Here is a 12842-nt window from a genome sequence, read left to right as displayed (position 1 = left end):
GTTATTACATACTGATTCTAGGTTCAGGAGGAAGGCAAGATGTATCAGGAAGAATAAAAATAAATGTATCGTATTTTTAATAGTTGCTTTAGATTGGGGAGTAGAAAATGAAAATAACTTAGATGAAGTTTGAGATTCCTTTTCTTTCTGGAGGGTAGTATTCTTGGGTATTCAAAACAATAATTTAATTATATAGAACTCTTACTCTAGGAGCAATGTTTTCCACCCTTTCTGACAAGTTTGATCTCAATGCTGGTCACATAAGTGTATTTACTTTGAGAAAATTCATGGAGCTGTGGTTTGGTACTTTTCTGTATGTATCTAATAATTCAATAATATTTAGCAACACCAAAGACCATTTCTATGCATATGTACATGTATGTCTCCTGTTTTATTCTGTAGAGTAATGTTGTGGTTTTACCTCTGGGCTTTTCTTTCTTTCTTTTTTTTTTTTAAATATAGAGAGACTATTTTATTTTATTTTTTTCTGCTTTATCTCCCCAAACCCTCCCTGTACACAGTTGTATATCTTAGTTGCAGGTCCTTCTAGTTGGGGGATGTGGGACGCCGCCTCCACGTGGCCTGACGAGTGGTGCCATGTCCGCACCCAGGATCCGAACCCTGGGCCGCCGCAGCGGAGCGCACGAACTTAACCACTCGGCCACGGAGTCAGCCCCAGCCTCTGGGCTTTTCTTAATTTTTACTGAAAAATAGATCATTGTGTTTCTATCCCTAGTCAGCATTTACTTCTCTCTCCTATGTACTAGTTAATAAGTCAACTCTCTTAAATGCCTATCATGTGTGTAATTAGCCACATGCCATTCTCTTTTGTTTCTTATCTTTCCCCACTTCTGTCTCCTCTGAACTAGCTATAACATGTAATTTAGTGTGTATTTTAAAGAATATTCGGTAGTTTTTAAGTAGGTTATATTCCTGTTACTAATTTTAAAAGTAGATGAGCTTTTTTTAATAGAATTTTATGACAGTTTATCCTCCATTCTATTCCCTAATTACAAAGCTATAAATTGTTGTGGTTAGACCTTCACTGATTTTTCCTTCCCTTCTAAGATAGTGGCCCCTCAAAGAGTAGATTGTTTTCCTTCTCACAGTCTAAAACAATTGTAAGCTCCTTTCTAAAGGAGAGTCGACAAGATTCCATGGTTCTTCTGATGAGAAATTACATTTAATCAGATGACCTGAAAACCTTATTTTACTTCCTGTTTATGTAACTCTGTTCTGTTTGACAGCATGATTCTGGAACAGAGTGCACTCCAGGAGAATCGAAGAATTTAGGACAAAAAGAAAATGGCAATTACATCATGTATGCAAGAGCAACATCTGGGGACAAACTTAACAACAATAAATTCTCACTCTGTAGTATTAGAAATATAAGCCAAGTTCTTGAGAAGAAGAGAAACAACTGTTTTGTTGGTATGTATATTGTCCCAATGTTTTATTATGAATATTTGCAAATTTGAAAGAATTATATGGTAAACACCCATGTACCCACCCACCTATATTTTATAGTTGTTAATACTTTGCTGTATTTGCTTTATCACATATTTATCAATCTATCTGTCCCTCAGTCCATGTTTTTTTGTTACACTTTAAAGTGGATTGTAGATATCAGTATACCTCAGCCCTGAACACTTCCCCCTACGTATCATTAACTAGAGTTCAATATTGTTTGTGATTCTTTTTTGTTGTTTATGTAAGTGAAATGCACAAATCTTAAGTCCACCATTTGATGAGCTTTGACAAATGCATTCACCAGCGTAACCTAAGCACCTAACAAAATATAGAGCATTTCTATCACCCTAGAAAGTTCTTTCATTTCCCTCCCCAATCAGTCTGTGCCCCCAGCACACCCTGAGAGGCAAGCACTATTCTGATTTATGTCACCATAAATAAATTTTGCTTGTTTTAATTCATATTAATGAAATCATACAATTTGTACCCTTTTGTGGAAGGCTGTTTTCACTCAGCATAGTATTTTGAGATTCATCATTAGCATTTTGTTCCATTTTTTATTGCTGAATAGTACTGCATTGTATGAATATATCACAGTTTGCTCATGCACTGTCCTATTGCTGAACACATGGGCTTTTCAGGTTTGGGCTAATATGAATAAAGCTGCTATGAGATTCTTTTTTTTTCTTATTATGGTAAGATATATATATAACATAAAATTTGTATTTAAACTAGTTTTAGGTGTACAATTCACTGGCAATTGAGTACATTCACAATGTTGTGCAGCTGTTATCATAATCCATTTCTAAACTTTTTTCATCTCTCCAAATAGAAGTTCTGTAACCAATAAGCAATAACTCCTGCTCCCCTCTCTCCTCAGCCCCCAGTAACCTCTAATTTATTTTCTGTCTCTATGAGGTTGCCTATCCTAGGTCCCTCATATAAGTGGGATCGTACAATATTTGTCCTTTTGTGTCTGGCTTATTTCACTTAATATAATATTTTCAAGATTCATCCAAGTTGTAGCGTGTATCAGAATGTTGCTCTTTTTTATGGCTGAATAATATTCCATTGTATGGGTAGACCACATTTTGTTTATCTATTCATCTGTTATGCCTCTCTTGTGGCATTTAGTGTGTTCTAAATATTCTACCTTGTATTATGTTTATTTGGGTCCTATTTCACAACGTTATAAGTTACTTGAGGGCAAACACCAAGGCCTGCTCACCTTACACGTAAAGCATACTCACGGATGGGTTAAACGTATGACCACATAGGAGAAAGAATTGAGGAAGTTTTCCAGATAAGCATAGCCTTTTGTTTTTTTTTTTTAATTGAGATGTAATTGACATAACATTATGACCTTTTGTTTTTAATTAAAATTTTTATAGAGATAATTTAGATTCACATGAAGTTTTAAGAAATAATGGAGATTCCATGTACTCTTCAACCATTTCCCTGTAATGGTAACATCTTGCAAAACTGTATGGTACAGTATCACAGCCAGGATATTGACATTGATACGATCCACAGATCTTATTCAGATTTCCCCAGTTTTTCTTGTTCTCATTTCTCTCTCTGTTTGTTTAGTTCCATGCAATTTTATCACATGTATGGGTTTATGTATCCACCACCAACAAAACAGTTCCATCACCACAAGAAACTCTTAGTGTTACCCTTTTATAACTACACCCGCCTCCCTCCTGCTGTCCCCTCACCAGCCCCACCAAACCATTCTCCATTCCTAAAATTTTGTCACTTCAAAACTGTTATATAAATGGAAGCATACAATATGTAACCTTTTGAGATTGGCTTTTTTCACTCAGCATAATTCCCTGAAAATTCATCCAAGTTGTTGCCTATATCAATGGTTTGTTCCTTTTTACTGCTGAGTGGTATCCCATGGTATGTCTGTACCACAGTTTAACCATTCACCCGTTAAAGGACATCTGGGCTATTTTCAGTTTTTGGCTATTATGAATAAAGCAGCCATAAACATTCATGTACAGGTTTTTTTATGTGAGCATAAGTTTTTATTTCTCTGGGAAGAATGCCCCCAAATCCAACTGCTGGATCATATACTAATCAATTATGTTTTTATTTATTCAAAACTGCCAAACAGTTTTCCAGAATGACTGTACTATTTTACATTCCCATTAGTAGTGTTTGAGGATCTAATTTCTCTGTATCCTTGCCAGCTTTTGGTATTTTTATTATTTTTTTGTATCCCTTTCTGATAGGTGTATAGTGATATTGTGATTTTAATTTGTATTTTTCTGATGAGTAACGATGTTGAATATCTTTTCATGTGCTTATTTGCCATCTGTATATCTTCTTTGGTGAAATGTCCATGTTTCTTGGCCATTTCTAATTGGATTTTTTTTCTGTTGAGTTTTGAGAGTTCTTTATGTAGGCTAGATAGTAGTAGTTTGTCAGATATTGGTCTGCAGATATTTTATCCCACTCTGTAGCTTGTCTTTTCATCCTCTTCAGAGTCTTTCCCAGAGGAAAAGTTAAATTTTGATGAGATCCAAATTATCAATTTTTACTTTTATTTATTGGCCTTTTCTTTTAAAGCCTTCTTTTTCTTTTAAAGGGGCAGATTAAAATTACATTGATGTCGTTTTTGTTATTGTTATCAGTGGTAGTTTTTCTAAAGCTTTTTAACACAGAAATGCTAAATAGATTCTTCATTTGTGAATAGAGTTTTCACAATAAACTTTCTAACTTTTAAAAATGAGCATATTGCTTTGTAGATATTACGGGAAGGAAATTTATTTCTTAAATTAAAATGAAATATGTACCTATTATAATTTTTGCATTTAAACAGCACCTTTTCTATGTGTTTAAGCTGTTCGCAAATAGCTGATTTGAAGTAATATTTCTATATGAAATGAAAATTAATATGTAGTAAATATTGCATCAAAGGCTTTTTGGCTTTATCATTTTTCCTCTTCTCCTAAATTACATGTCACATGAATTAAAAAATGATTATTACCAGACTTTAGAAAAATCATTATTATTTACTTAGTGTATATATGCATGTGCATGCTTCTAGTTTTAGAGGGCAAAGGAGATGGTATAAAATGAAAGAGAGGGATGCGAGCTTCAGTTTCCTCCAAGATTTCCTTTAATATTTGATGTGGTTAAGATAAAATTGATCTTTCTGAATATAAAGCTAATCTTCCTAGAATATTTTTGATTCAGATATGCTTCATGTTGGGTTCCTGTGCTTGAGATGTATTCCCTTCTACTTACTCAGTTCTCAGTTTGAAGCCTGTACTACAGTTATTTTCCACAATGATTTGGTGTAGTAGAAGGAGAGAGCACCAGATCTTAGATCTGGGAGGCCTAGGTTTAGCCTGTGTTTTGCCCACACTGGGAGAAATGGTTTCTCGTAAGTCACAAACTCTCTCTAAGTCAGTTTTCTTTTCTATAAAATGAAGGCATTTGATTTTTATCATTTCCCTGCAGATGCTAAAGTTCTGTGATTTTGTGATCTTACAAAGAGTAGCATTCCTGTTCTAATTTTAAACTCCATTGGCAAAAATCAAAGAACTTTAACAGAGAGCCTAAGAATTTTTCTAAAATTATTCCCTGTGCTTTGACCCAACACTCTAACCTTGGTGAACCAAGATTTGACTCATTACTGCTCAACTTGGTGGGAATACAAGATATAAATAATACATGATTTTTCCATTGGGGAGCTTGGTCTAGCTAAGGAGCAAAATTAATGTGTATTTTTAAAAAGTCCCTTATTGACTAGGATACAATCAGCCAAATAGAATGTGGGAAATTCCATAGGACAAAATGACCCAATTTCTTTAATAAATAAATACTGTAAGAATAAAAAGAGAGGAAGGAACCTGTTGTATATTAACAGAACTTAAGATACATGTCAACCAGAAGCAACCATGGGAAGAGAGGTTGGGGAACCTTGTGTGGAACTTGGTTCAGATAAACCAATTGTGAAGAGACAGTTGAGGAAAATTGAACGTGGATTGGCTTTCGATGCTATTAAGCATGTTGTTGATATTTTTAGATATGATAATGGTATTATGGGTAGATTTAAAAAAGGAAAAACTCCTTATTTCTTATATTCATCCTGGAGTATTTACAAAAACAAATGAATATTTTTGGTGGAGTTGTTTACAGCATGTTGTTGACACTTGTTAAAGCTCAGTGATTGGTACATGGGAGTTCATTGTATTATTTGTTTACTACTTCTGTGTGTGTTTGAAATTTTTGTCTAACAAAAAGTTTTCATTTTTTTCTGGTTGATGAAGCACTAACTTAATTTCTGTTTGTCTAATATAAATATACGGTCATTGTTCAATAAAGCTCAGTGTGGCATGGCCTAAATAGAAGGTTACCACTTCTAGAAGGGGCCTTAGCAGGGACCATCAGGTCAAATCCCCTCACTATACAGATTAAGAAACTGAGGCTGCCTAAAAGGGAAGTGACTTGCCGAAGGCCACATTGCTGGTTAGTGACTGAGCCACTGTTAGAATTAGGTCTGCTGATTTCCAGATTCTTAGTTTGTTCTACTTTTCTTATCAGAATTTTCTTTTCTCCCTTTGTTACGAGGCTCTGAAGAGTTTATGAATTTAAATAAAATTAAAGTGTGCATACAAGGCTTACTTTGTCTTATTTCCCTCAGAATCTGGCCAACCTATTTGTGGCAATGGAATGGTAGAGCAAGGTGAAGAATGTGATTGTGGCTATAGTGACCAGTGTAAAGATGAGTGCTGCTATGATGCAAACCAGCCAGAGGGGAAAAAGTGCAAGCTGAAGCCTGGAAAACAGTGCAGGTACCTTGCTAATTCCAGTAATGGTTATGTTCCATAAAGTCACCTGAAGGCAGTTATGATAAATTTAAAACTGAGATTGAGAGATGCAGATGGTTTTGAAACTTTGACTTTGTTGTTGTTTGGTTTTATTTATTTTCTGGTGTAGCACTGCTTAGTGCACTGTTGTTGGCAGTGTGACCTAGTTGTAATTTATGTGGTGGGTGTTAAAAAGGAACATGAAAAGAATGCTCAATGACACACAGACTATTTAGTTCCTAGCTTTAAAAATGTGGCTACCATCCATATTTTTAGATTTTTAACTTTAAATATTTAATATGGATTCCATGCTCTTAGAACTTAGTGTCATATAATTATTTCACTTGTCAAATTACTTCAGTAGTGATAGATATAAGCAATAGAATATTGTTTGTGTAGGACTTTTTAAATGGCTGGTCTATGTATCCTAGTTTGATTTTAGCATATAAATGTGAGAAAAATTGATAAATTGACTAATGTATCACCTAACTATGAAAAATACTGATAACTTGCCTAATATTATATCCATTTTCCATTATAGCCTTTCACTAAAGGCAAATATGATAAGAATGCTGAATATAGTATGTCTTGATTGTAAAAATAAGACACTTAATCACTTTTCTACACTTACTGGAATGTTGAAATTTAGTAGTGTCTTATTCCATATATGAAGTTGTATACCAGTAGCATACTTACCATTTAAAAGATAGGGTTTATGACTTAAAAATTAGAACCATATCTGTGTATATAGGAAATATTCTAGTGATTTTCTTTAATCGCTTAATGTTCTTCTAGTCCAAGTCAGGGTCCCTGTTGTACAGCACAGTGTGCATTCAAGTCAAAAACTGAGAAATGTCGGGATGATTCAGACTGTGCAAAAGAAGGAATGTGTAATGGCGTCACAGCTCTCTGCCCAGCTTCTGACCCCAAACAGAACTTTACAGACTGTAATAGGCATACACAAGTGTGCATTAATGGGGTAAGCATTTGATTTATGTTTTTTATTTAGTTTTATAAAGCCTGCTTTTTCAGAATAATTATTTGTTGACAATTAAAGCTGCATAGTTAAAGTAATTAATCTCAGTCCCTGATTCAATAATATCCCTATCTATTCCCCCCAAAGCCATGAATGCATTATGTGAAGTGCCTGGTGGCATTCGATTAGTTCCTGACATGTCTTTCATCTTGCCACTGCATGTGTTTGATATTCTCTAGAGAAAAATAGTTATACAACTAGGCATGTGACTTTGTACTGCTTTTAAGTTTTATATATTCATATTTTAACAGCCTAAATAAAATAACTCTTCTGGTCATTTTCTCTGAATGTGAAGCCTTTAAAGTTTTCTTGGCTAAAAAATCACTTTCTTCCACATGAGGAAAATTTCGTCTTTCTTTTCTTATAAAAGAGCCGTAATAACCAACATAAAATTGATGCTCATCTAATCTCTTTCTCTGTGTTGTTTAGACTTTTTAAAGTTGCCGTTTCTTTAAAAGATGTACTATGTTATTTGTACTTACTTTTTTTCCAATGTGTTTATATGATGCATTTCTGATACTCATCTATGCTCTTTTTTCCCCACTTGTATTTCTACGTATTTATTTTGGTGTTGGAGGCTTATACCTGTCTGTCCACCACTGTGAACAAGGGGTTTGACCGGATAGGTATTCAATAATTGGTCTTTGATTTTTCTTTCAGCAATGTGCAGGTTCCATCTGTGAGAAATATGGCCTGGAGGAGTGTACCTGTGCCAGTTCTGATGGCAAAGATGATAAGGAATTATGCCATGTCTGCTGTATGAAGAAGAGTAAGGCTTTTAAAATACAGGAGTATAAAATCTGTTTCAAAACCTTATTTTCTCCTAAATTTTAAGTGTTAAACTTGATATGCAGTTTGGACAGATAATTTCTAGCTAAATCGATCCTCTTGAGAAATTTTTAAATGTAGCATAGCATTGTGTTTCTAGTATTACAGTCTCTATGGTGTTTTTAAAATGATAAACTAGACAACAGCCTAGTTTTACAGCAATAATTAGCATAAACACTATTAGAAGGTTTTAAAACCATTGTAGGCACTAAGTCAGGAGTTGCTAGTTGTTTGTTTATATTGTAACATTTAAGGTGAATTGCCAATGGTGGTATCCAGCCTAACTAATGACAGTCTATATAAAATGTCATGGTAATGATTTTAGGCAGTTTCTTCCTTCCCTCCCTCTCTCTTTAACAAGTCTGATAGGAAATCTGATCTTCAACTTATTTGGCGCTTATTTTCCAGTGGATCCATCAACTTGTGCCAGTACAGGGTCTGTGCAGTGGAGCAAGCATTTCAGTGGTCGAACCATCACCCTGCAACCTGGATCCCCTTGCAATGATTTTAGAGGCTACTGTGATGTTTTCATGCGGTGCAGATTAGTAGATGCTGATGGTCCTCTAGCTAGGCTTAAGAAAGCAATTTTTAGTCCAGAGCTCTATGAAAACATTGCTGAATGGATTGTGGTAAGTACAGTTCTTATTTATAAAGAAACCTTATCTTAAAATGGTTTGATGATAATTTTACTTGGCTAGAGGTCACCAATGTTATGAGAAAATCACTTTTCTGTTCATATTGGAGTTACTTTATCTGTTGAATAATTTTTAAAGTTCAAATATCCCTGGGGATTATTTTCTTCTAAAGTGATCAGAATCTCCACATGTGTATCATTAATAGCTTGGTTAGTAAGTGATGGGAGTCATTCTGTTTTACTCTGCTCCCTGGTTCATGTTACTTCCTTCTTTGGTCCATATGATTAGGACATTTTTATGAGTCTTTTTCCTCAAGTTGTTTTGGAAAGCGCTGCTTGTTTTTATCCTCTCCCATGTCTCAATGTGACAGATAGCCAGCTGCGGGTTCTACTTCACTGAACAGGAGAGATGAAAGAGAAATTGGTGATTTCTGAAGTTTTTTTCTGAAGTTTCAGTATAATTTCTGGGTCTTCATCTTGTCTGTGATAGGAAATGTTGAACAGGATAAGATCAGATACAGAGCCTTTTGCAGATTTGTTAATGATTATGGATGTTCATCCAACGTAAATCCCCTGAACTGTATTATTTTTAAGTCCACATTTCTCCAAGTTTTACAGATGTTGAATTACCTGAAATTGTCTTAAAAGACCACTGAGAATGACTATCTCAAGTCACCTAAATATTCATATTTCTAAGTGATTACATTAAAATATCAGTAGGAAGCTTGCAAGTGATGTTTTTGAGAATGTGCTATACCTGAACTAAATGAGTTTGCTTTGGAAATTGGCTTAGAACTCTGCTCCTCCTTTCCTTCCTTCGCAATTATTTATTACATTTTTTGTGTGTGTGTATAGGACTGAGGATGCCTTAAGAGCACACGAGGGGCTGGCCCCGTGGCCGAGTGGTTAAGTTCGCGCGCTCCGCTGCAGGCGGCCCAGTGTTTCGTTGGTTCGAATCCTGGGCGTGGACATGGCACTGCTAATCAAACCACGCTGAGGCAGCGTCCCACATGCCACAACTAGAAGGACCCACAACGAGGAATATACAACTATGTACTGGGGGGCTTTGGGGAGAAAAAGGAAAAAAATAAAATCTTTAAAAAAAAAAAAAGCACACGAAAGGTTGTCTATGTAGTTGTCAGCCCCTTTTGGCACTTTCTTGTTTTAATGCTTGAAAGATTGGCCCTGAGCTAACATCTGTTGCCAATCTTCTCCTGTTTCCCCCCCCCCCCCAAAGCCCCAGTACATAGTTGTATATCCTAGTTGTAAGTCCTTCTAGTTCTTCTATGTGGGACACCACCTCAGCATGGCTTGATGAGCAGTATGTAGTTCTGCACCCAGGATTTGAACCAGTGAACCCCAGGCTGCCAAAGTAGAGTGCGCAAACTTAACCACTAGGCCATGGGGTCATCCCCTGGTACTCCTGTGATAACATTCTACAATAAAATTTTTGGAATTCTCTCCAGCATTAAAATGATGCTTATTATACATAGAAAGAATAATACTTTGCATGTTAGAATATGTGATTTTTAGGTATGTAGTAACTATGTAGTTGGAGGATCATTGAAATTGGATTTAGCAGACCTAGATTCTAAACCAAATAATTGGGCATTTGATTTAGTTTAGCTCTCCTTAAAACATGATATGTTACTCATTTTTGTACTCCTGTGCTTGGTGCATAATAGTTGTTCAATAAATATCACTTAAGCTCAAGGCATCTTCTGGCACTATGGTGAACTGGACGAGTACAGGCTTGGGAATTGCACAAAGACTCAGATCGTCTTCTGGCATCTGTCAATTCTGTGACTTCAAGTAGCTTCCCTTTCTTGGCCCTTTACTTCCCTGTTTTCAACTCAGATCCAGTTCTTTTTCCTGATTATCTCTGATAAGAATAAGTTGAACTCTGATATACGTGCCTACTGTAGAGGACAATGTGTTCAAAAAGAAATCTAATAATGGGGATCTACTGAGTATTTGTTGTGCTAGATATTTTGTTTTCTAGATAGTAAATTATATCTTCTAAAAACATTTTTTTTACTTTTCTCCATTATCTCCAGTTTTGACTCACTTTATTTAGAATTTCGAAAGCTCATTTATTCCTATTTTAAAAATATTGAATAGAAGTGATCTTTTATTTAAAGTATTATTAAAATCTTTTTTCATATTTTAGATTTGAGGAGTTAGTGGAATGCTTCTTACAATTAATTGATAATATGAAGTCTTTTCTTATGCTCTGGAACTGATTAATCAGGCAGTTTTAGGTTTTTAGACGAGTTTGCCTTAAGTGAATGTAGAATGCTTTTGTTTTATACCGTCGTTGGTATTCACATACTGCTTTTTCAGATAGGAAGGTCCATAATGCCTGAAGAGTACCACTACGCCATTGCTGCATTTGGGGGCATTAACCAAGTCAAACAATAAGATAAACATCCAATTCCTTATAAGTTATTTGTCTCATTTGTGTTACCTGCAGAGTTCACTTTTGTAGCAGAGTTTATTTTGTGACATTAATAGCTCTTGCTTTGGTATTTCATCATGTCAGGAAAGTGTCCGTCTAGTTAGTAATATAGGTTATTAGCATGCTCTGGTGTAAGAAACTATGAAAGGAATGAGGGGTTAGTTTCAGTGACTTTTCTTTCCAGTGGTGCTAGGGGCATTGTCTCCTTTCTCTAGTATACTAGTATGTTTCTCTAGGCATCTTTCTCCTAATGTAGGGTAGAGTGGGAAGAACCTTAACAGTTTAATCCTTTAGGGCATGAGTTACTGACTTCTACTGGTACCATAGAAATGATATGATAAAAACTTACTTTCTTTCCTGGGAAGAAGTTGTTTTTGACAATAATGTTTTGAATGTATTTTTCAAAAATACATTCTGTATTTGCCAAGTGCCTACTGTGTGTCTGGCCAGGAGGTAATGATAAACATTCTTTGGATTTATCAAAGAGTCATCTAGTTCTTGAGAAGTTTGAGAGCATTTATCAGTAAATCTGTTGAGACCCTTTATCATTATGTCCTTTTCTTTTTTTCTTTTTCTTTTTTTTGCTGAGGAAGATTCACCCTTAGCTAACATCTGTTGCCAATCTTTTTTTTTTCTTCTTCTTCTTCTTCTTCTCCCCAAAGCCCCCCAGTACATAGTTATAGATTCTAGTTTGCAGGTCCCTCTGGTTGTGCCATGTGATATGCCACCTCAGCATGGCTTGATGAGCAGTGCCATGTCTGTGCCGAGGATATGAACTGGCAAAACCCCAGGCTGCCAAAGCGGAGTGTGTGAACTTAATCACTCGGCCATGGGGCCAGCCCCCAATCTTTCTCTTTTTGCTTGAGGAAGATTCGCCCTGAGCTAACATCTGTGCCAGTCTTCCTCTGTTTTGTACGTGGGTCACTGCCACAGCATGTCTGCCAACAAATGGTGTAGGTCCGTGCCTGGGAACCAAACCTGGGCTGCTGAGGCATAGCATGCTGAACTTAACCACTAGGCCATGGGGCTGGCCCCAGTCTCCTTTTCTTTAAATAAGAGTGGAGGGTATTGTAATTCTTTTTCAGTTTCTTTCATAGTTATTGATGTGTTCAGATGTTCTACATTTTTTCTCTTAGGTTTGACACAGAAAACCATCTTTGTCCTTTATTTCTTCCAAATTTATCATTGTATTTCCCCTTCTCTTTTAAAATAATTGCCTGTTATTTGTGGCCATTTATTTTCTTAAGATTTATCAAGAGCTTGTCTTTTTATTATTATTTTGACAAGAATTAACTAGTTCTCATTTTTGAATTAATTTCTGCTCTCGTATTTTGCCATAATTTTATGAACTAAGCATTAAGTATCTGTGATTCCTTATGAAAGCTTTAGGGCAGTGTTTCCCAAGTGCGTCACAGAACACTAGATCATGGGTTTGGTGGTCAAGTGAATCTGGAAAACACTGCATACTGTAGTCTCCTCTTGGAGATTTGTGAGAATATTTTGAGAAGTCCTGCAATAAAAAACTTTATAACTTCATTTTCCAAACATGCCTGACCCTGGAAACCTTTATTCATGGAAGGCTTATTAAAC

At 35.6% G+C, this 12842-nt stretch overlaps 1 protein-coding gene across 2 annotated transcripts in view; it reads left to right on the top strand.

Annotated features, from left to right (window-relative positions):
• ADAM10 (ADAM metallopeptidase domain 10) overlaps window positions 1-12842 on the top strand; it is a 115602-nt gene that overhangs the window by 90689 nt on the left and 12071 nt on the right. For both annotated transcript variants that reach the window (XM_046653804.1, XM_046653806.1), the window contains exons 10-14: window positions 1248-1431; window positions 6131-6281; window positions 7092-7275; window positions 7993-8101; window positions 8569-8789. In XM_046653804.1, coding sequence (XP_046509760.1) covers window positions 1248-1431; window positions 6131-6281; window positions 7092-7275; window positions 7993-8101; window positions 8569-8789 — 849 coding nt within the window. The remainder of the gene's footprint in view (window positions 1-1247; window positions 1432-6130; window positions 6282-7091; window positions 7276-7992; window positions 8102-8568; window positions 8790-12842) is intronic.

The sequence above is a fragment of the Equus quagga genome, chromosome 2, assembly GCF_021613505.1.
Source record: "Equus quagga isolate Etosha38 chromosome 2, UCLA_HA_Equagga_1.0, whole genome shotgun sequence".
NCBI classification, from domain to species: Eukaryota; Metazoa; Chordata; class Mammalia; order Perissodactyla; family Equidae; genus Equus; species Equus quagga.
The sequence above is the reverse complement of the archived record's forward strand: the minus strand, read 5'-3'. Positions and strand labels throughout refer to the sequence as shown.